The sequence below is a fragment of the Cryptomeria japonica genome, chromosome 5 (genome assembly GCF_030272615.1).
Source record: "Cryptomeria japonica chromosome 5, Sugi_1.0, whole genome shotgun sequence".
NCBI lineage: Eukaryota > Viridiplantae > Streptophyta > Pinopsida > Cupressales > Cupressaceae > Cryptomeria > Cryptomeria japonica.
In genome coordinates, this window is record NC_081409.1 from 34629888 (window position 1) to 34652973 (window position 23086).

At 36.4% G+C, this 23086-nt stretch overlaps 1 protein-coding gene across 1 annotated transcript in view; it reads left to right on the forward strand.

The window, feature by feature from the left end:
• LOC131057444 (serine/threonine-protein phosphatase BSL3) overlaps window positions 1-23086 on the forward strand; it is a 74202-nt gene that overhangs the window by 41746 nt on the left and 9370 nt on the right. The window contains exons 3-10 of the mRNA XM_057991631.2: window positions 7993-8071; window positions 8214-8293; window positions 8371-8465; window positions 8608-8710; window positions 9702-9771; window positions 16918-17019; window positions 17117-17198; window positions 17322-17495. Of these exons, the coding sequence (XP_057847614.1) occupies window positions 7993-8071; window positions 8214-8293; window positions 8371-8465; window positions 8608-8710; window positions 9702-9771; window positions 16918-17019; window positions 17117-17198; window positions 17322-17495 (785 nt within the window). The remainder of the gene's footprint in view (window positions 1-7992; window positions 8072-8213; window positions 8294-8370; window positions 8466-8607; window positions 8711-9701; window positions 9772-16917; window positions 17020-17116; window positions 17199-17321; window positions 17496-23086) is intronic.

Genomic DNA, 23086 nt, shown 5'->3' on the forward strand with positions numbered 1-23086 from the left:
CAAAGTACTTGCCTGTCTATCTGAGACGACTATCAATGAAGCTTTCCACATACCTGAGTCCAACGACATGGTCTACAAAAGCAAAGAAGCAGTGCAGGTGTTCTATGACGATGATCCTGACAAATGCCTTGGCATGATTACCAGGTATTGGTTATCAAAGAGCAAGCTCGACATATCTGAGCTACCCGCCAAGCTTCACAGGATTGATTTTAAGGAAGAATTCAGTGTTTTGATCACTTTGCTCAACAGAGTTATGGTAACCCCTCAAGCATCCCAGTTTGAGAATTGGATGTTCTATTTTATGGAAGTAATATCGACTAGAAAGGAGAAAGTCAATTGGGCAAGAATCATAAGCAATAACCTTGGCATACAACTTAAGAGGCTTGCGCGCACTAGGACATTCTACATGAGTTCATATATCATATACTCGATTGCTAGAGCTTGTGAATACACATGATTGACATATAGAGGTCCAGTTGGAATGGGAGTTGGTGAATCGAGAGCATGCAAGTCATACACACAACTGCACTATCCAAGCATAGCACATTACAGGAGGGTGAACAATGCCTTCACCATGCACATGAGAAGAACCTTGCAATGGTGGCATTCATCACAGGCTATCCCCACAAGCACATGAATTAAAGAAATTTGGTGCTTGGTATATTTGGTTTCCCAAGTTCACCTATATCAGAATTCAAGGATCCTCTTGTCCGCCCTACATGCTACCACAATATCCTACCGACAAGATAGTGTTGCTTGAGTTGGTGAGGCAGTTAATGACATATAACAAAGTGGAGAAGAATGGACACAAGACTAGAATCACTTTCCCCATTTCCATTGGGCAATCATTGGAAGTGTGTCCTTTACAGGCAGCAGAGAAAGTGGAAGAAGAATTGAAATCTCACCTTCTTATCCCAAATTGAAATCTCACCTTCTTATCCCATACTTTTCAGGAGATAGCTTTGATCCTTACGACAATATTAGAAGAGCTAATGGAATAAAGCACAAAGACAAGCTTCAGTTGGAAGATCATTTCATGAATGCTCAAGACGATTTTGAGATAAGAAGAATGTGCTCAAGACTACTGGTTGACATCGTCGCAATGTGTTAGGTCTTCAACATTCCAGATCAAGCACAAGATAGTTGAAAATGCCTTTAGCCCATATATGAGCAAGAGAAAGACAAGAAGGTAGGAGTCAATTGGATTGATGTAGAGATCACCAATTTGAAAGATTTGATGAAGCCAGTCTTAGCATATACAAAACGATGGGTAGACATCCAGATCAAGAAATTGAAGAGCCAAAATATACAATTGACTTTTGAATTGATGGGAGAGACAAAATCCTCCAATGAAGATACAGAAAGTGCCAACATGAGTGGAAGTGCCACCCAGTCAGGTCACTCCAGAGGATCAAAGAGAAAAGAAAGTCACAAGGAAGAGCCTTCAAACAAGAAGCATAAATCAAGTTCAGGTCGCCCGTCCACTAGTACTTCTTCTGTACACGAAGTAGAGATGAATCAAGCAGTTGGCCAAGAATGTTACCTGCCGAGAGAGAGTATAGATCTTGGAGTAAATGAATCCATGGAATCTACAATCCAGGACAATAGATGCGAGAAGACAAACAAGGTTAAGCAACCACTAGGTCAAGACAATTTAGTTCCACACAAATAGATCAATGACAAGGAAGGCAAAGATGTGTATATGCATATTGAAATTGAAGATGAAGAAGTAACCTCTCCACCCAGAGAAGATCAACATCTCAATGAAGTGCAAGTAGGAGAAGAGAAATTTGCTATCTTAGCATGGCTTAGGGAGAGGTTGACAAAAGAAGTAATAATAGTAGAGGAAGATCCTATTGATTTGGATAGCTTCCTGAACAAAACTCAAGAGATTGTTGAAAAGAAGAAAGCAACTAAGATGTTAAAGATGACAAGAGATGGTACAAGATCTCGAGTGATACGGATTGCCACTCTGAGAGTAGATAAGCCCGAAGGCGAGATCACAGTAGAAGAGTATGATTTGGAGACTATTGACTTAGGTCCTCCCACCACTGAACAGGCATTAGAAGACATGAATGACATAGTGAAGATAGTCCACGACATGTTGAAACTGGAAGTAGAAAAAAATAAAAATTGGAAAGAGAAGTGAATGCATTGAAAAGTTACTTCCAACAGTTCAAGCAACCGTTGAGGCAACATGATCCTTCAACTACACCACCACCATTGCTTCCTCTAGATTCAGTTGACAATTTAGAAAAGATGAGAACCTCAACACACCTGATGGAGATTTGGATAAATAAGACTTTCAAGAGGGCAAATACATTTGTGAAGGAATTAGTGAGGATATTTGATAAAGCCGTAAATGTTCTTTAAAGAATTCAAACCCGCATGGTGGCTTATGATACTTTCGTTTTCACCGTAGACTATACCATGCCGAGACTGCAAGCAATGAAGAATCTGCCTAAGCAAACTTTGGTGAACGAAGGAGTGTTAGATGATGAACAATAGCTTGATTTCTAGCAGTGGTGTAACTTGCTCCAAATGAAGGTCATTTTCGAAGATTCAACAGTGGATGTACCCAAGTTGATGAGGCAATAAATTTGATACATGACAAGATTGTAGAGGTAGTTGAGATCATACTTGAGAAGGAGATGAAGGAATCCACATAGATGTCAATCAGTTAGCTGAAAGAGTGAAGATCATATTCTTTGGAACAAACGGATCACCTTTTGAGAAACAACTGGATGACATACACGCATTCATGGTACTTGCTAGCAAGACTAGAGATTATGGCCTAGGATGGGAGAAAACCTTTGCTTCTGTTTTAGACGAAGTGAGCTTCATGGAAGAACAGTTGTAGAACTTGCCCGTCGCTCCAATAACTGAGATTGAATTCATGACGTTCAGATTCGTTGAATTTGCAACAAAAGAAAAAGATAAGGGAACCAAACTTCTAGAAGACAGTTTGTTATGATCCCATGTGGTGTCATTTTTCTTATTAGAGAATTTTTCCTTGATATTTGTGCCAAATTGATGTTACATTCCCATTGGCTAATATTTATTAATTTACAATAAGATTAGGTTTTGATGTAACAAATGCTAATTAGGGTTTAGGTGGCAAGATCTTGGCCCTTGATTTTGATTTAATCTTGGCTATTCATTGTATCTGGGAGCACTATATAAGCCCACTCATTTCATTTGTAAAAAATCGATTAGAAGAGTTTTGAAGAATTGTTGCTGGATGCTGCAAAATTAATAAAATCATTGAAGTGTTGGTGGCTTATTGAGTTTTGGAGCATTTGCTTGTTTCTTCATCCTTTTATGAGAGAACTTATTATTTGAAAACACAAAAAAGTAGAATAGAATCTGCTTTAAGTATTTAGATGAATGAAAGATGCATGTGCATGATTGATAGTGAAGCTCTCATTGTTCATACTACTAGTACTCCATTGATGTTGAAGTATCCCGCATAGTCAACTGAAAGCTTAACTTCAATTACTATTCTATCATTGATATGCTTCAAGGTATCTATGCTTGTGGTAGTGATTTGAAAATCATAAAACTACCCTTAGAAGATTGCACTATTGTTGTGGAGATGTTCATGGCATGTCAAAGCAAAGCTTAGTTGAGCTCACTTGAGATTGTCCATTGTCTTGCATTCTTAGCATTAGCGTAGCACTCCTAAACCTTGCTCCTTTTTTATTTTTATCAAAGATCATTAGTAGTGGAAAAGAGCAATATTGCAATAACATTCGAAGAATAGCATTCATCGAGCTTGAATTGATAAGAACAATTGTGTATGTCCCTTTGGAGGTACAACAAACACATCACACCGTTAAAGCTATCCAACACGTCAAGACCTGACATTGTAAACCTTGGAGTCGTGTCAAGTGATCCTTTTCCATATTCAACATTTGAGAAGTCTTTGTTCAAGAGAGGATAGAGTATTCAATGCTTTATTTTGTGTTCGATCGTGCATAAAACATACATCAACATTGTCCAACTTATGCTTCTCCTGCTTCCCCTTGATCATAATGCCCCTCATTCTTGGGTTCATCGATCCAATTGGAACTTCAACTTTAGGGTTGTGGGGAATTAGTAGGAATAGAAGTGAAAATTTATGATGAGAACTAATTGAGATAGAAAAGCTCATGGATACAACCTTGTACCTTGGTTGCATTATTGGGGTTGATAGATTGGTTGACAAACTGGAGTTGTATGAAAGGAAGTATTATTAATTTGAAAGGGTCACTACTCAACTACAATATGTAGTTCTCTACCCCCTACTATCTAATCGGGCTTGGTATGAAAGGAGATTTCCAATGTAAGAGAACATGTCTACTCTTGATCGGGGTAGGCTGTCCCAAAGAAAGCAAGATTAATTCCCCCTATAAAGTCCATACGGTACCCACTCAAACAAAAGAAATGTAAAATGTTCAGTGTCTCTTCTTTGAAAAAAAAGATGAGATATATTGGTATGGCTGCTCCCAAACAATGATGATTGGAATAAAATGTAATTTGGCCAATAGAGATACAACCTATGGCAACTTATAGCATCATTAAGAAATAATATTTTGTGAACCCTCAAAACTGATAAATGATAAAATAAAATCTTCTCACCATAAATATGGTCTATAGAATGACATTGGAACATTGCAATATTCCTAGACAAATACAACTCCTGAAAGGAATCACACCAACTGGCAATTGAGAGGTTTTCATCCGTTAGATGTTTGCATTGAAGGAATTCAGTTCTTGGGTGAACAATAGCAAATAGATGCCTCTTTAGTGAAACTTTGCTTCCTTTATAATCACCATTTTAATTTGGAAATCCTTTTCTTGCCTAATTTTCTTGTAGGAGTGCCTAGATACTACTCTTTAATATATCTTTACATTAGGCTCACTTCAAAATAATAATGATACATAAGTCTTCCATTTACAAAGTTATAAAATAGATTTACTCAGACAATTCAAAATATTATTATTAAAATTAAATTATGTAGAAAAGAGGACTTGACATTTTCTTCATTCTTTTTTTATAAAAATTGACAAATCATGCCACCTATTAACATCAAGGCATAATGAAAAAGACTGCGAGTACTTGTGGCTAGAATTGGCAGCGAGTTATTTGCCCAAAAGCTTATTGCTAAGTTTTCCAAAAACTTGCAGTGATTTTCATCAAAGCATTAAGGAGTAGTGTTAGAAATTAATGTTAATAGGGGTCATATCCTTATAACATTTATATATTTGTTCTAATATAAGGTTATAAAACCTTCTGCATATTATATGCTTAATAAAGCATATACCGTATAAATAATTAGTAATCTAATATACTATTAGATTATTAATTATTTATATTTGTTAGTTTTGAATAGGTATGATTAATACCTCTTTTAATGTTTTGTACCCTTTCTCCTATATAGAAAGAATTTATTTCTCATTGAGAGGCATGGAATTTAGAGATTAATAGTGAATTCTATCACTATGGACAAGAAGTATTATTGGCTATTTGGAAGTAAGGAGAAATGTTTCTCCAAGTTCAGTCTATGTTTTAATAGACCATTTTGTAAGTGTTTTATGATGGAATGATGCTTTATTGGGTTTTTTATCCATAAGGGTTTTCCCCATATATATATTGTGTAACGTGTTTAATTGTGTGTATCTTCAAATTCTCTGTCTTTTTATTTTATATTTATTTGTAATGACTACTAATCTGAGATCCGAATTTCTAACATAGCTTTTATTATTTTCTCATGCAATTGGTTTGTAAACATTATAAATAATTGCTATTTTGTATTAGATGGATAATAGTGATTTTTAAGTTTGCATATCGCTGGAAATGTCGCTCACTGAGTTCTTAGTTTCAATGTTCAATTGTTTTGTGTTGAGTACAATTTGATAATTCTTGTATGCTTTTTATTATAATTATCATTGAACAAAAGTCTTCTCAACTTTGTGTAATGCTTCCATGCGTAATGTTTGTTTTTATTTGTTCTGTGCATTTAATTGAGAATCATAAGCATCCTTTAGATGTGTTATATTATTCTCTACAGTAGATAGATTGTACACAAAATCATTTGCCTTGAGTTGATGAGCATCTTAGCCTTTCTTTCTAGGTGATTCCAAAAAGACATCTTTAATTTTATTCAGTTTGAACATGAACCACCTTATAAAGCATGCATATATTGTTCATAATAGGATAACTTTTATTTTACAAGAGCTCTTCCTTCTAATCCAAAGAGCAGTTCTACTGCACTCTTTTTTTTTGTGTTGCACTGAAAGGTACAAGTTAAAACACTAATAACTATCAACTAAACAAAGTCGATCTATAAATAGATTGTTTCAAAAATCATTCTAAGATAGTTATTCCAAAATAACAACTAAAAATAGTATGGACTGTAAATAGTTCTTTTAAATAGATTTCCTAGAACATGATTATCTTTTAAAAAATACCGATGGCTAAAAATAGCACAGGCTATATATAGCTTAGGCTAAAACTAATCAATTTGACACTTGGCTCTTGCTAATGATTCTAGTGAACTTATCTATTTTGAACATGATGGATCCCCTCTAAAGAAGCCTTGAAATCATTGATGGTCAATCTTGGTGCCTTAGTCTAGTTCCTTCCCTAGAAACTTGTGAAATTTGATGCTCTGTACCTAGATCTTGTTTATGATGAAGACAAGTGTTGATCCTTGCATAATAGTTATAGAGCTTAAGGGATTTGTTCTCAACAACCAACAAGATGGTCTCCCTTGGTGTTATGAGAGTGAAATCCTGATTCTAGCATATGAAGGTGTGCTTTCTGGTCATCACTTGTTTTTTAATCTCACTTTTTGACATTCAATCTCTCATTGCACTTCTGTTATGCTTTGAGCTTGATAAAGTGACAATCGCACCTTCAGGTTAGTGTACTCAAGCATCCATGTACACTGTGTTATTCTTTGATTTTGACAAGGTGACAAACAGCTGTCCGTGGGCACCCCTGGATACTTATTTGTTACTTTGTCATTTTCTGGTTCTAATTTGATTTTGAGTTTAGTCACTTAAGTGTAAAGGGGCACTTTTGTTATAATTCTTCAGTGACATTTTCTGCTGGGTCACTTAACTGATCTATTTTTTGTTGACATTCAAAAGTGCAAGCACTTTATGCCTTAGTGTATTTTTGACTTGGAACATCACAATAGATCCATTAAGGGAGCATCCAAGCTTCTGGGAGGCTTTTTTTAGTGATTCTAACCTTCTAATAGATTTTCTCTTACTCTTCTGGACTGCCTATCTGATTCTTTCTGGCCTAAAATATCCTTGAACTACTTTTTCCTTTGTTGAGACTACTCTTTGAGGCTGCAATGTTCATTGGTTTGCGTCTTCATTCTACTACTGTTCCTTGTATGCCAATTAACGTGTTCACCTCATCCAGTGTGTTTGGAAATCTTTCTTCTTAAGCCCTACATAGGTGTTGCTGAAAAGTGAAAACTATTGATGACAAAATTGACACCCATGAGCAACAAGGATTCAGAAACAGATTACAAACAAGAAATGTCAAGTTTTATACTTCGAATTTGACTCATGAACAAGAAATGATTCGATACACTGGATTTTTTTGAATGGATACAAGAGTCATTATAAAATACTAGATTAATTTGTTGACTCTTGTCCCACAGTTGAATGTGTTCTAGGATACAAGTTCTGCAATCAATTGGAATACACCGAGTTTGTTATTGAATTTTTTAACATCAATTATTGTAAAGAGATTTTTTTTAAAACAATCTCCTCCATAGATTAGCAAATTTTAAAATTGAAACTGAGCCAATAAAGTACAGAAACACAGGTGAGTATTCCTGAAATCCAGAAGTATGCTGGTTCATGTCTATGGATTTTAAATTCCAAATAAGAGGGTTGGAACACCTCCTTAGGACACGAGTTAATCTGTTTTAGTCTCTGAAGTGATATTAATGTTCAGTGTCTTCATTCTTACTATTTTGATTGCAGGCTTCATCCATTAGGTGAACCACCATCACCTCGTGCTGCACATGTTGCAACTGCTGTGGGTGCAATGGTTGTGATTCAGGTCTCTTATTCAGACTTTATTTACTGAATCATGCTTATCAATGGAAGAATTATATTACTATTTTTTTTTGTTTATAGAAATTCACGAGTATTGAGGGTAATGGACATTATTTGCACCTTCTGTTTTTGATGATGACACACAGGGTGGAATTGGTCCACTGGGACTTTCATCAGAAGATCTGCATGTTCTTGATCTTACTCAACAAAGGCCACGTTGGCACAGGTAAGTGAAAAGTATAACTGAGAACATATATGATGAATCACATACTGTACAGTATTAATGCTTAATTTCTTTGTCAGGGTGGTTGTGCAAGGACCTGGTCCTGGACCTCGTTATGGTCATGTCATGGCTTTTGTGGGACAAAGGTTTTTGTTATCTATTGGTGGAAATGATGGTATGGTTTTTCACACGTGTTTTTTGGTCCTTGTTATTTTTAACGATGCACTTATTTTATGTTGTAGACAGCAGCGCTTTCTGATTTACCTTTTCCTCATAGCCGCCTTCTAAGTTAGAAAATTGACATTCTTTTATTTTAGGTAAGCGACCTTTGGTCGACGTTTGGGTTCTAGATACATCAGCCAAGAGGCCTTATGAGTGGCAAAAATTGGAGCCAGAAGGGAATGGACCACCTCCTTGCATGTATGTTTTGAATGCTTTTAATAATATCATTGATCAACTATGCCTAGTTGGGTGTATTCTTTTAATATCAATATTGTATCATATAAGTAGCACGCTTTTACTAAATGTAACTAATTAATGATGATTGTGCTCTGTAAGAAACTTTCTTGCAATCCCATTCACTTGTGTTTATTGCTATTAATACATTTTGGAGCCTCCTAAACTAGACTAGAGGATGGACATTGAAAGTTCCTTTGCACTTTTTGTGTTATAGGTTACAGAATTGCAATTTGGATGTACCTATGGCAGTCGTATGTCCTGGAAATGTTCTAGTATTTTATTTAATGTTTATGTTATGCACTCCTGTATAACACATTGATTAGTTAACATATTTTATAGGAACATGTCACATTACATGTCCTGCTTCATATGTTTGTTATTGTCTATAAACAGCCATATTTTAGATAGAGGTATATGCTGGTTTTTTCTTAGTTAATGTATAAACTTTTTCTTCAATGATTACCACTGAACAATGTTTTATCTTGCTTGGGAGCTATGATTCTTAGTTTCTTGAAAATGTTTGGCTTAGTTTGTATGAAGTATGAATTACACGCAAGAATTTGTTACTTTCTTTGTGACTTTTTTGTTTTTTGTTTTTTCTGCCAGTTACAGATGATGTAGTTCAGCACTGGTTTTGTTGTGCTTGTTGTTTAGTTTGCTCCTGTTTTGCTATGTGATCTTTCATTTGTCTCTAAATTTCTGACAATTGGATATCAAAATTTATTCCAAACTCTATGTTAGATAGGATTTTGCTTGAATCTTTATCGATGGTGAATTCTTTCCTTTTTGGTTATATAATGAAGAATTTTACAAGGATTTGTAAACAAAGTTTTTTTTGTATTTCCAAATTTCACCAGATTCAGAGATGTGTAACAATTCTCACCGATATATTTTTTGACATTCTATTATGTGTTTGCCTAGTTTTAAGGTAATAATAATGATGGTTGATCAGGTATGCAACTGCTAGTGCACGTTCGGATGGTTTGCTCTTACTTTGTGGAGGGAGGGATGCAAGCAATGTGGTATGTATTTAACATAACTTCAGAAATGTGCATGACAAATAAATGTTTATTCCATGCAAACCATGGAAACTAGTAGCAATGCAGGTTTTTTGAGAATTTTTTGATATTAGCTTTATTATTGCTTTCTTTGACGCTTGAGGTATGGCTTATAGAAATACATATTTTCTTTCCTACTTTTGGAAGAACTGTTCTTGATTATGAAAGCAGAAAGAGCACAAGATGACATGAGTAAAATTTTAACTCTGCCTCTTGCTGTTTGTATGCTATTCTTGTGTGACTGAATTTCATTAACTCATGAGACTATGCATATGAAGAAAATTAGAAAGTAAATAACCCTGCCTTCCACTTGTACTAAATTTATGAATTATATAGGTAGTCTCTGAACTAATTATGAGAGGTGATGCAATCATGTGCAAAATGCAACATGCTAAGCGAAAGCATAGGTTGTATCTAGCTTAAAGCTTGAAACAAGAATAGTTTTCGTCCAACGTGCAGGAATAACATTTCACCAAGAGATTTAGTTGTGAGGAGCAGCAAGATCTTGGATGCAAGTATCTTTCTAGTTGCCTTCGATGATTTTCTTGTGAAAATCTTCAATCAACAAATTTAATCCATATTCGCAAGGATAACTGGTCTATTCGGAATTTCAGATGTTACAACTAGTTCTAATGTGTTGTAATTAACTGGGAAGTACCTATGCTGCTCAAGGTGTTCTTTAATAACAAAAATTGTTGCATCTATGTTTTATGGAAGTCATGTTAACTCTTGAATCTGATTTGTTGTGAAATCCTTGACATGTTGATCATTAGTATTTAGTTTTTAAAGATTGGTGCCATAGTCTTGAAATGTCAAATTCTTTTTGTATCATGTGAGCAACTGTCATTTAAGAGCTAAGTCACAAGGTTCGAATTCGACAGCTATGAAATTCAGATGAAATTCGACAAGGGAAAAATCCGAAAAAAAAAATTCGGATAAAATTCACCTAATATATTTTGTTTATTTTTAAATATATGTTTACTTCTAATAAATTATCAAAATAGCTTAACATTTCTAAATAGATTTGAAGTCATTATAAAAAGATGGCACATTTATAAAATATAAACCATAATAAACATAGGAATTTCAGTTATGCTAGTGATCATATAAGATATGCCTAATACAATGTACAGCGGAATCCCTTTTGAACCTGCAGAAGGAAGTGCACTTGACACCTGCATTTCTCTAAGAAATTTTTACTAGGTGATAGTTCAATATGGGTTTGCAAGTTATCATTTTCTATCTAGCCTTTATATAGCCACAGCTGGGGACCATGTTGAATTGAATCTTAGTGTGCAGGAAACCACCCTCTTATTCTAGGAACTTGCCATTTCTTTTATATACAAAAGTGTCATTGTATTGGATTACTTTATTTCACATTTGTAGTTTTTGTAAAAGTTATTCTGCCGTCTGCCCACTTTTTAGCAGAATTTTTTTATGGTCGAATTTGAACGATTTTTTTTATTAAAGTTTGAAATTCGATTAAATTCGAACCTCATCCATGAAAATTGCCGTATTCTGTGACTTAGTTTTAGAGTGTTTTGAGAATCTCAATGTTTACATGCATTTTAACATCTGACACTATCATAATCATACATTGATCGGATGTCAAACAATATTTCATATGGAATGTAGATTGTTATAGAACAAAAAGAAGTAAGATGCTGACAATAGGAAGGGGTTTGTGGATCTGATTTCTAGGGTTTGAAGGTGCATTGTTTGCATGTGGTATTTCATGGTGAATTTGGTAGGAAGAGCAGCCTACCCTCACCAGTCGTTCGAACAAGTTGTGCAATCCTTCACTCAAGCAATTAAAATGCCCTGGCATGCTTTATCTTGACAGCATATTACTAAAGCTCAATGTTTCATAGGGGATCTGTCTCTTGTGGTCTCAAACATGTCTCTCATGCTTTGGAGATGGGGCGATGCATCTCAAACATCTTTAGTCTTGCCCAAAATATAAGGGAATAGTTGAGGATGCTATTTATTGTTCAGGATATTTAAGGATTGATTTACCCACATTCAACATTATGGGTGATGTCCAGGCATTCCTTAACTCGTAGAGGAATGTTGCGGTGCCTTCCTTAGTCCATAAAAATAGTAAAATAATTTCTGTAATGGAATGAATTTTATTAATTACCTCCTGCATGATGTGTTCCATGACTCAACCCTATAATGTTTGTAGAATTGATTCCCGCATAGACAGCATACAGATGGAAAGGAAAGTGTTACCCCTGTTCAGAGGGTCTTGAGTAAATTATTATTGGAACCTCAAGCATCTTCACTGGACTTGGGCAACAGATAGCATCTCAAAGGTGGTATTTTGAAGTGGATATGAGTACCACATTGCATCAATGTCATCTTTGATGCCTTTGAGGCAGTTTGAGCTCCCTGTAATTTCTCTGATGGTTTTCATTGAGACCAAGTGCATGTTCTAGATTGTATCATTTCCCTTAAAATTCCATGTCAAATGGAGAACTTTATTGACTGACTTGTACGTTTCCTTGTTATAGTCCTTCAAGGGTCTGATGTGGGTTGACAAGTCTCTTGCATAAGTAATAATTATATCTCATTCTTTAGTTTAATTTCAAGATTTACATTGAAAATAGCTGTGGGGTTCTTGGGTTATTGAGTGGACAGAATATCTCAAAGAATCACTTTCAATACAGAGATCCATTTTCTACATTGCCTCTATCCCAATATGGCACTTGTCTTTTTTGAGAAAAACTTGTGGTTTGACTTTGAAGTCTTTCATCCTTTTGCTCTTTGGCAATGGCTGCAATATCAGGAACACATTTCTTAATCGTCTTCTCCCTTCTGATTTGTCTGGACAAAATCATCTGCCACTTGCTAATGCAATACCACCTATATTTGTCTAGCCTCGTCTTCTCGATAGATCCAGAAGGTTCTTTCTCTTCTTTTTTCTTGTCTGAATTCCATGGTTCAACTTCTTGGCCTTAGGGCTTCTTAGAATTTGATTTGTTGGAAGCTTGGATCCTTCCACTTTCTTTCTTTTCATCGAATGTCTCTTCTTCCTGTGCAGCTTAATTGTCTGTGGTGCTTTTTTCCTCTTCTATTGGATTGTAGTCCTGTTCCTTTGCATTTATTTTCTTCTTCTTGTCTGTAGAATCTTACAGATTCACCTTATTGATTTTTGTGGGATTCTTTGGCAGGTAATGTCCGAGATTTTTGTCTTTTGCCTTAGGATTCTTATCACCATTCACTGAATCAACTCAATCAATTCCCTAGGTCACTGGAACTTATTGCAATAACCCTACTACTTCTAGCTCTTTTTGCCCTAGAAGTGAAGATGACTCAGTGTTTTGAGGGGTGGATGTGGATTTCTGACCCCAGATACCTTTTGTATTTATGGATTGTCTGTTGATGCTTCAAGCGCATCATCTGAAATGTTTGTTTCATGCAGCACCTCTGATGAAATCAAACTTTTAGTTGCAGTTACTTGCACATTAGCATCATACAATTCAAACCAGAGTCAACTCTCTCTGCACCGGATTCTGGTGCCGATTGCATTGATTCCCTGCCTGTTGTTAATTCAGGCACATCTTTTGAAATATTTCTTTCATGGGTTAGATCAACCGAAGTTGAAGCTGTAGCTGCTGGTAGATGCACAGCCTCACTATAGTGCAATTCAAAACTGTAAAAATGATGCAATAGGAATGCTACAATAATACTGTGCTTCTATATTTTGTTCAACGAAACATAATGCAAATGTATAGAACTTACATCTCCTATATTATTGGAGAGTGCCTATAACCATTCCTTTTCATAGATACTCACGGGATAGAACCATAACAAATACTCACGGGTAATAACAAACTAACAAATGATTATTGTACGCTTCCTTAAGACAAACAAACTTAGAGACAATAGAATGAAGTAATATTCCTATCAACCCCCCTTATTACAACATTTGGCAAATGGGGATAGGTGGACTAACAAATTTGTTTGGGGACAAAGATATCAAATTACAAGGATTGAACAAAAATTTGCCCGAACCCAACAACCGGGTTTGCGTCCTCAAATCCGCTTTCGAACCCGAACCGGTAACTTAGGGATAAACACATCCACTCACTACATAAAAATTGAGGACGATGTCCACTTTGTGGTGTATGTAGCCATTGTTATAGATCGTTGTCACTTTGATCACAAAAATATGAGATGGTTATTGTTGGCACCTAGGAACCAAACTTAGCTTTATTTATTTTGGCATAAATAGTTTTGCCACTAATACATTTTTGTGGTCTCATCACTAGTGACTCACAAAAAAATGTTGCTCATCTTCCAAGCTACTGTGCCTCTATCCTTTGGTAGGTTTGCTACTTAGCAAATTTAACTTTGGAGGCTTGGTTTTGGAATGCCTCCCCTCAAGATGGACATTGCGTACACGTGATAGTGCATCCAGTTACAATAGAGGCAATTTTTATTTTTCATTATTTTTCAATACTTTTGGATTTCAATAGATATACTTTTGATGTGTAATGTCCCCACTTTGAAATAAAATTTAATAATAAATAATAATAATAAAATTTAAATATTAAAAATTAAATTAAAGTATAAAAGAATATAATTAAATATAAAAAATTTAAATTTAAATAAGTTAATAAATGGTCAAAAAACATGTCTTCAGACATGTAATGTTGCGGTTAAAACACTTTGTTGGTGAAGCGGCCACCAAGGTTCAAACCCTTGTTGGGCCATTGTGCTCGCAGGCCTTGTGTCTTCGCTAGGCCGTTGTGCTCGCAGGTTTGAACAAGTGAAGTGTGGGGATGAGGTCCCCCGGTTGTGGCCTCACCGGTTCATAGCTCCGGGTCAAAAGCGTTTCACATGGAGCCGGAGGGCGTGTCATGCCAGCGTCGCTGGTCACGTTAAAAAGTTTACCAAGCATTTAAAAAAAAAAGGTCAAAAGATATGGAAGGAAAAGTTGTGACTCCCTCAATAATTAGATATAAATGGGAGAAGAGAATCTCATTTGAGAGGGGGATAATTTGGAAATCAGAAGTGCACATCTGATTTAAATTAGAAATGCAGATCTGATTATGAAAGGTTACGTCCCTTTCAAAGAGCAGAAATAATGAAGAGTTGCACTCTTTCAAAAAGTGCTAATGGTGAAAGGGGGCATCTCTTGCCAAAGGGCATGTATGATGAAGAGGTGTGACCTCTTCTGCACATTGAGAGATATAAAGGAAAGAAATCAAAGCATCCAGCAACATCACCATGGATTGGATCAGATCAGAACTGTTATTAAGTTACAGGCAGTAGCATCTTTGTTCTTGGTGGTATATGCATGGGGATGTGCTGAATATGTATGCTTAATATATGAAACCTGATAATGTTGTTATGCAGAATTTAGTAGTAATATTAATATAGACTGCAATATGTATGACAGTCATACTTAATTTCATATATATTCATAATACATGAGAAGTTACTATACTTATAGTCTGAATCATGTTATTACTGTCAGTATTTAAGAAGATGGGATAGAGTTGTTTCCAAGAGGGGCAGTCTAAATCCAGCCAAATGGATGATTCCCAAGATAGGGTAGGGATCAGTGTCCCGTAAACTTTGAGGGCATAGTCCCAAGACAGGGTAAGGGCTTGGCTCTGTGAACTTTGAGGGAGCCTATTGAGTTTGGTATCTAAGCGCTTGGCAACATAGTCATCTCCTCCTTCCTTAAAACTGGAGTAGTAACAAGGATTGAACTTTGCATTAAGAATTATGGATGATACAATTAATTATCTAATAATAGAATTAGTTGCCTAGTATGGTAAATTGACAATTTATTCATGAATAATTGATAAATTATATAAAACTATGGAATATCACAGATTTGATTTATGTTAAGGAATCAATTTAGTTTAAGTCATAAGTATAGTGAAATAAATTAATTACTGTTATAACAGGCCTAAACTTAGTAGGGGACATCACATGATGACATGACAATTAACAACTGATGCATTGAAGAAGGAAAAATGTGCCCAAGTCTAAACAAAATAATACAAGACTTTGACTTGCTTTGACAACATACAATTTTTTTATAATTTTATCGGACTTCTAGACAAAATATCTTTATAAGAACTAATAAGACATTTTGAAACGCTAAACCAACAATAACTAGACAATAAATTATAATTACAACCTACCACTATGAAACTGTTAAAAAGTAAAAGTTCAATCTAAAAGCTATCATTAGACACAATCTACAAATGCAGACTTTAAAAACTAATTTAAATGGTTCTACTCAATGCTTATCAACCTGACTTTAATTTCTAATATCGTTACAAGCTATAATAAATTAAATTGATTAAAACACAACTTGACACCTATGCATTGGAGTTGGAGAAGCAATGGTTCTATAAGTGCGGAGATGATGGTTGGATGACATAGACAATGTGTAGATCAAAATATGTTGACCATGGGTAGCAAGAAAAAAATCACAGATTATTATAAATAGTTTTTTGTATCTTGAGGCACCTTTTGTATATCCACTCAGAAAGAGTTTTCTAGTTAGGCCCATGCACCATCCTTGGATGAACCTCAGTTGCAGTAGTGAATAGGTTCCCACATGCATGCTTGTACTTCCATAAGGGCAGTAATAGAGGTAACATGGAGCTCAATGTTTACGGAATGAAATTGAGCTAGAGGTAAGTTTATTATTTCTTTCTGCCTTTGTTTATGTCAAGATAAATTTCCTTACCAAAGGGGCTGATCCTCTACTTGAAATGAAAAGTATGACAGATTTCTCCATTGACGGTAAATGTCACATCTTTTTTCAATTTATAAGCAAGTCTGGTCTATTCAATACTCAACAAAATCAAAGGGAATCAGCATCACACTGTCTATCTGAAAGCCTGCTAGTATGAAAATACATATAAGAATTTTATTTCTGAATTTGGTCTATAATGGAAGACATACCTCTGAAAGCTAGGTATAGGACCTTTGTGCATTAAACAGTATGCTGAATTTCGAGATATATATTAGCTTAATATTACTGTTAAGACCTTGATGACATTTTGTTCATGTGGTACTGCTGTGGTCTAGAACATGTCTTCTATTCACTCATCTCTTGTTGTTTACCTGTGCTACTAGCCTTTGGCTGGTGCTTATGGTCTGGCAAAGCACAGAGATGGGCGTTGGGAATGGGCAATTGCACTTGGTGAATCTCCATCTCCTAGATATCAACATGCTGCAGTAAGTTGGTGTTCAATGGCATTCATATCTTGCATAAACAATTGCATTCTTGTATCTTATTATTTGTTTTTCTCTACCTTGTTTGTGTTGTTCTCAGGTTTTTGTCAATGCAAGGCTGCATGTTTCTGGTGGAGCTCTTGGAGGTGGTCGTATGGTAGAAGATGCTTCTAGTGTTGCAGGTATTATTAGATTCTGCTTCTAGTTACAAATATTTATAGCTTTTGTCCAGTATTTTGATAAACTTTTGACACTGCTCAACTTTTGTAATACTAATTAATGCTGTTTGTGTTGCTTTTTGTTAGTCTTGGATACTGCAGCTGGAGTTTGGTGTGATAGGAAATCAGTGGTGACAACTGCTCGGACAGGAAGATACAGTGCAGATGTTGCTGGTGGGGAAGCAGAACTTACAAGGCGCTGCCGTCATGCTGCTGCAGCTGTAGGTGAACTAATATTTATTTATGGTGGCTTGCGTGGAGGTATATAGTCGTTCCCGTTTAGAATTGTTTCCAAACATTTTGTAATGATATTCTTTACATTGTATATGAAAAAAGCTTAATGTTTTCTTACTAATTGTAGGTCACATTGTTTGTTTCTTTTTCTTGACTGATAACTACCATAAATATTCCATTACTAATTCACTAACACCAATCTTAATCTTTCTTATGAACTTGAAGTTTGGAAATCCTTCTAGATCCACCTATTTTTCTCCAACCTCTTGTGGTCCTCATCTCACTTTTCCATGTTGATCAAGATGATTGCATGAACCATAGGATGCATTATGGATCTTTGACAATCGTGACATTGTCTCCAAAGGTATTAGGCATAGTTTTCTGGAACTTGTGTCCACCTTGAGATTATGCTTCCTTATCTTTATCAAAACATTCTTATACAGGTGTTGGGAATCATATATTATAAACTTGTTGATGTGTCTTTTGTACACGACCAAACACAGAATAAAATACCTAAAGGTACCTTATCCTCTCTTGAACAAAGTTTCCCGACTGTTGAAGATCTCGCCGAAGGATCAATCGAGGCAACTCCAAGGTTCTTGTATGTAGGGTCTCTACGTGTGGATAAGCTCTTCGTGGTATGCTGTGATTTTGCTAGAATCACAAGGGGACTTACATTTGACTGCCTGAGCGTTTGATTTGCTTTGGATATTGCTGGAACGTGAGATTTTACTGGTCCTAGATTTTAAAAAAAAGGAAAAAGGAGAAAGGTTGAAACGAGATCTATTTCTAATACTAAGAATGTAAGAGCAATGAACGACCTTTGATGAAATTCTAACTAAGTCTTACTTTGACATCCTAGTACCATCTCCACAAGGTTAGTGCGATCTTTTGAGGAAAGCTTTATGATGTTCATATCACCGCTACAGGCATGGACACCATTAGGTTGATGCATATCAACGAAGAAGCGACAATTGAAGTTAAGCTTAAGTTGAATGATTCCAGTTGACTACACAAGGCAAGTCTGCAATCAACAAACTGCTAGTGGTATGGATATACAAATTTCACCATCGATCATACACATTTCTTCCACTCATCTAATAACATGAAATCAAATTTGAGAAGTATAGAGACCATGCAAATTGTTGAATCGACCCATAGAATTCACCATTTCTTCAATGAAGTTTACAAATCCTTTACAACAACATCTTGGCAACAATCTTTGCCTTCTCTTTCTATTCTACTCTAAGTATTTCCTACTCTCTGACTATTCACTACTATCTATTCTCTATTAACCAACTATTAACCTTTACAAATGAGGAGCCATGGCTTATATAGAGAAACCCTTTACAAAAAGACGACTTTGATTGATTTAGAATCAATGGCTAGGATTACAAGATAGAAACCCTAATTAGGGTTTGTTACAACAAACATCCTTAGCCAATTAGAAAATTACATTCCAGGAGTGAGGACCAATAGGAAGCAAAGGTAGGTGCCTTGAAGTTCGTGCTGTCCCCGATGAGTCAGGTACATTGAATCTGGACACGCTGAGGTGGACCAATCCGACTGGAGGAATGATGATTGGGATGCCACCTTGTCTGACACTTGTAACTTGGTTGATGTTTAATTTGATGAGCTTGAGAAACTAACTTTGATTAACTCCTCTGAGAATATCTTCAATGGACCCTTGCACCGACCTTATTTGATTCTCCTCTGTCTTTGACGCGATTGATGGGTGGTGTACCTTTCCTTGAAATACTGGCAACGCCTTTCATTGTCATCTTGTGGTTCCTTAGTGTGGTGAAGTGAAGGTTATGGAGGTAGCTGTCAATTCCTTGAACACCTTGAGTCTTCCCTTTTGCCTGTGGAACGTCCTTGACGATGATGGACTGGAAGTGGTCGTCCTTGATGATGCTGGACTGGAATTGGTCGTCCTTGATGATGTTGGACTGGAGGCGGTCGTCCTTGATGATGCTGGACTGGAAGAGGTCGTCCTTGCCTTGGCCTGGTTTTCTCCATCTGCAAAATAAACCAAAAGGCGATTAAGTAAATATGACATGTTCATTTCAACAAAGCATTTTCCACCTTAAATCATCAACAAGAAGACTTTAAAATAAAGTTCGCTCAAAATCCTTCCTAGGGACAAGTCCTATAAGAATTTCGCCCAGGACCCTTTGGAAGGGTCAGGAGCGAATTTTGCATTCCTGGTTCAAATTCTTCTCACCATACTTGCTTAGATACATGTCCAAAGATGCCCTCATTCTCAACCAACACCAAGCTTGATGTAAATTTGGGGCAAAATAGAGGTTTTAAGAATTTCGCTCTGGACCCTTTGGAAGGGTCAGGAGTGAAATTTGCATTTTAGGACAAAATCTATCATGTCTCTACTCCAAAATGCCTTCCAAGGCAAGCATATACTAGTCTTCTCTCCTCTAAAGCCTAGGAATCCACAACATGACCTTCATCATGAGCAAATTAGGTGAAATTGAGGATTTTGCCCTGGACCCTTTGGAAGGGTCAGGAGCGAATTTCTTGATCTTGGACAAAACACTCACTTCTTTCACTCACAAACCCCTCTAAGGCATGCTTGAGGCAATCTTTTAAGCCCAGTCACCCTCACCAATGATTTGACCTAACACAATTTTGAAGGAAAAAAGAGATTTTGTGAATTTCGCTCTGGACCCTTTGGAAGGGTCAGGAGCGAAATTCAAGTTTTAGGCTTGATCTTTCACTTCCTTTACCTCAATCCACTTTACAAGGCAAGAATACCTCACTCCACCTTCAACCATGCCATAGGCATTAAAGTTTTAGCTTCACTCAAGGAGGAAAAAGGGTGGTTTGAAGAATTTCGCTCTGCACCCTTTGGAAGGGTTAGGAGCGAATTTCTTCCTCTAGCCCAAAATCATCATTTTTGGAGACAACAATCCATTCAAGGGCAATCTCAAGGGCTTCTACCATCTTTGTCTAGGCCTGGCTTGGCACAAATATGAAAGGAATAGGTGGATTTTAGAATTTCGCTCTGGACCCTTTGGAAGGGTCAGGAGCGAAATTCATGATTTGAGCTTATTTTCTCATTCTCTCAACTCTAATCCACCCCCAAGACCAAGGATACATCGCCTCACTCCTATCTAGGCCATAAAAACCTAAAACTTAACTTGTTTTGCAAGGAAAATAGGTGACCCTAGGAATTTCGCTCTGGACCCTCTGGAAGGGTCAGGAGCAAAATTCTTGGTTTGGGTTAATTTCCATCATTTTGATAATCACTAGCAAGTCAAGGTCACACCTAAGGACACTCCCAATCCTAATTTACCTTGAACCACCCTAGACTTGGCATAAATTTGGGGGAAAAAAGTGGTTTTGGAGAATTTCGCTTTGGACCCTTTGGAAGGGTCAGGAGCGAAATTCACACTCTAGGCTTGATATTTCATTTCTTGAACTCCAATCTACATTGCCAAGCAAAAATACATCACTCCACTTCCATATACGCCATAGGAACCAAAGTTTTGACCTCATCCAAGGAGAAAATAGGTGCTTTGAAGAATTTCGCTCTGGACCCTTTGGAAGGGTCAGGAGCGAAATTCACAATCTAGGACAAAATTCTTCACATTCTTACATCCCATCACTTCAAAACTAGAATGTTGGTCCAAACAAGGAAGGAAATGAGGTTTATGGGAAATTTCGCTCTGGACCCTTTGGAAGGGTCAAGAGCGAAATTTCCATTCTTGGACAAAAATCCTTACTTTTCAATGCTTTCATTCACTTCTCAAGACAAGAACACATCAATCCACCTTCCAACATGCCTTAGAGACCAACACTTAGCCAAAATTAGGAAGGAAATGAGGGTTATGAGAATTTTCGCTCTAGACCCTCTGGAAGGGTCAGGAGCGAAAATCTTGATTTATCCAATTCTCTCTCAAACTTGATCAATCTCAAGGTCCTTTCAAACTCTATTCATCATTTTAGGCAAGATAGAAGGTCAGAAGGAAGATTTCGCTTTGGACCCTTTGGAAGGGTCAGGAGCGAAATTTCCATTCTAGGTTGATTTTCACCATTTCATCGCCTCAAAATTCTTTCAAAGGCTAGAACACCTCAAGGTCACTGCAACCATGCCTTAGAAGTCCAAAACTTGGCCATAACAAGGAAGAAAATGGGTGTTTTCAAGAATTTCGCTCTGGACCCTTTGGAAGGGTCAGGAGCGAAATTCCTTCTTTAGGCTAATTTCCATCATTTTGTAGTCTTAAACCTCCTCTCCAAGGCAAACATGCATCCAAGTCTCCTCAACTACGCCTCAGAAATCCAAAACTTGGCCATATGAAAGAGCAAAATAGAGGAAAAGGTGAATTTCGCTCTGGACCCTTTGGAAGGGTCAAGAGCGAAATTCCCCTTTTGAGCTAATTTCTTACTTATTTTCTCCTCTTCATCCCTTGGACAAACTTCATTAGGCCTCCTTCCATCATGATCACATGAATTTGCTCTTCAAGTTGACATCTAGCCCAAGAATTTGGTAAAAAAAAGGGTTTTACATGAATTTCGCTCTGGACCCTTTGGAAGGGTCAGGAGCGAAATTCCTCCTTGAGCTCAAGTCCTGGCTTCATTTTCACTTTTCTTCACTTAAACAAGTGCTTTTGCCTCCACTCAAGTCTGGGAATGAGCCATTTCATGTCCTTGGGCAATATAGAGTTGTCCTATAGAGGAATTTGCTCTGGACCCTTTGGAAGGGTCAGGAGCGAAATTCCTATTCTAAGCTAAATTCTCCTTTAAACAAACTTGACTTTGCCTTGGACATGATCCTAGACACATTTCCTTCCTTGTCTTTTGCCAATTTTCTCAACCACTCACTGACTTCCTCGAACTCAAACGAGACACAACCAGCAAAACTAAGCCTAAGGAAGACCTTGAAAGAAACCCTAACTTGGAGCATCCACTGACTCATCCTAGCTCAAGCAGAGCCTGTTATCCAGCGATCCCCTTGATAGCACTCATCATGCAAAGGCTAATAGACAAAACCCTAAAAGACCAAGAAAGAAAACCCTAGAAAGCAAAAAGTAGGGGTCCCCATTTGCAATGGGGCGATGTGTGAATACGTCACAACAAAACTCCATTGCAAACTTTTTTTCTTTTGGTTCAAAATAACAACTTTAATGAATCTGAAGTAGGAAAATAATTAATTCTCATGAACCATGATTGGAATAAAATCCTTCTGAGGGACAGTTTACAATGTTGTTCTCCTAACATTGGCAAATTTGTCAAACAACTCTTCCCAGTTCAAGGTTATGAATGTAATACATGCCTTTCATGCAAATTACAAAAACAATGAAATATAATATACATAAGATCTGAAGCAAAATGCTTTTGGAGTGTACTTAATGATACTATTTTGCTCATCTTGATAAGGCTTTTGTAGAAACCAAATCAAGAATAATGAGATATGAAATCAATATAATTTCTTTTGGATAGCTCAAATGTTGACCAACTATATAATTTTAAATTTTTATTTTCAATCTATAAGCATTATTAATTAAAAATAACTTTTGCCCTAATTTTAATGGAGCTAAAACTACATAATAAAACATAAAATTTGAACACCATTTTTTGTTGTTGTATTCTTCTTCTCATTC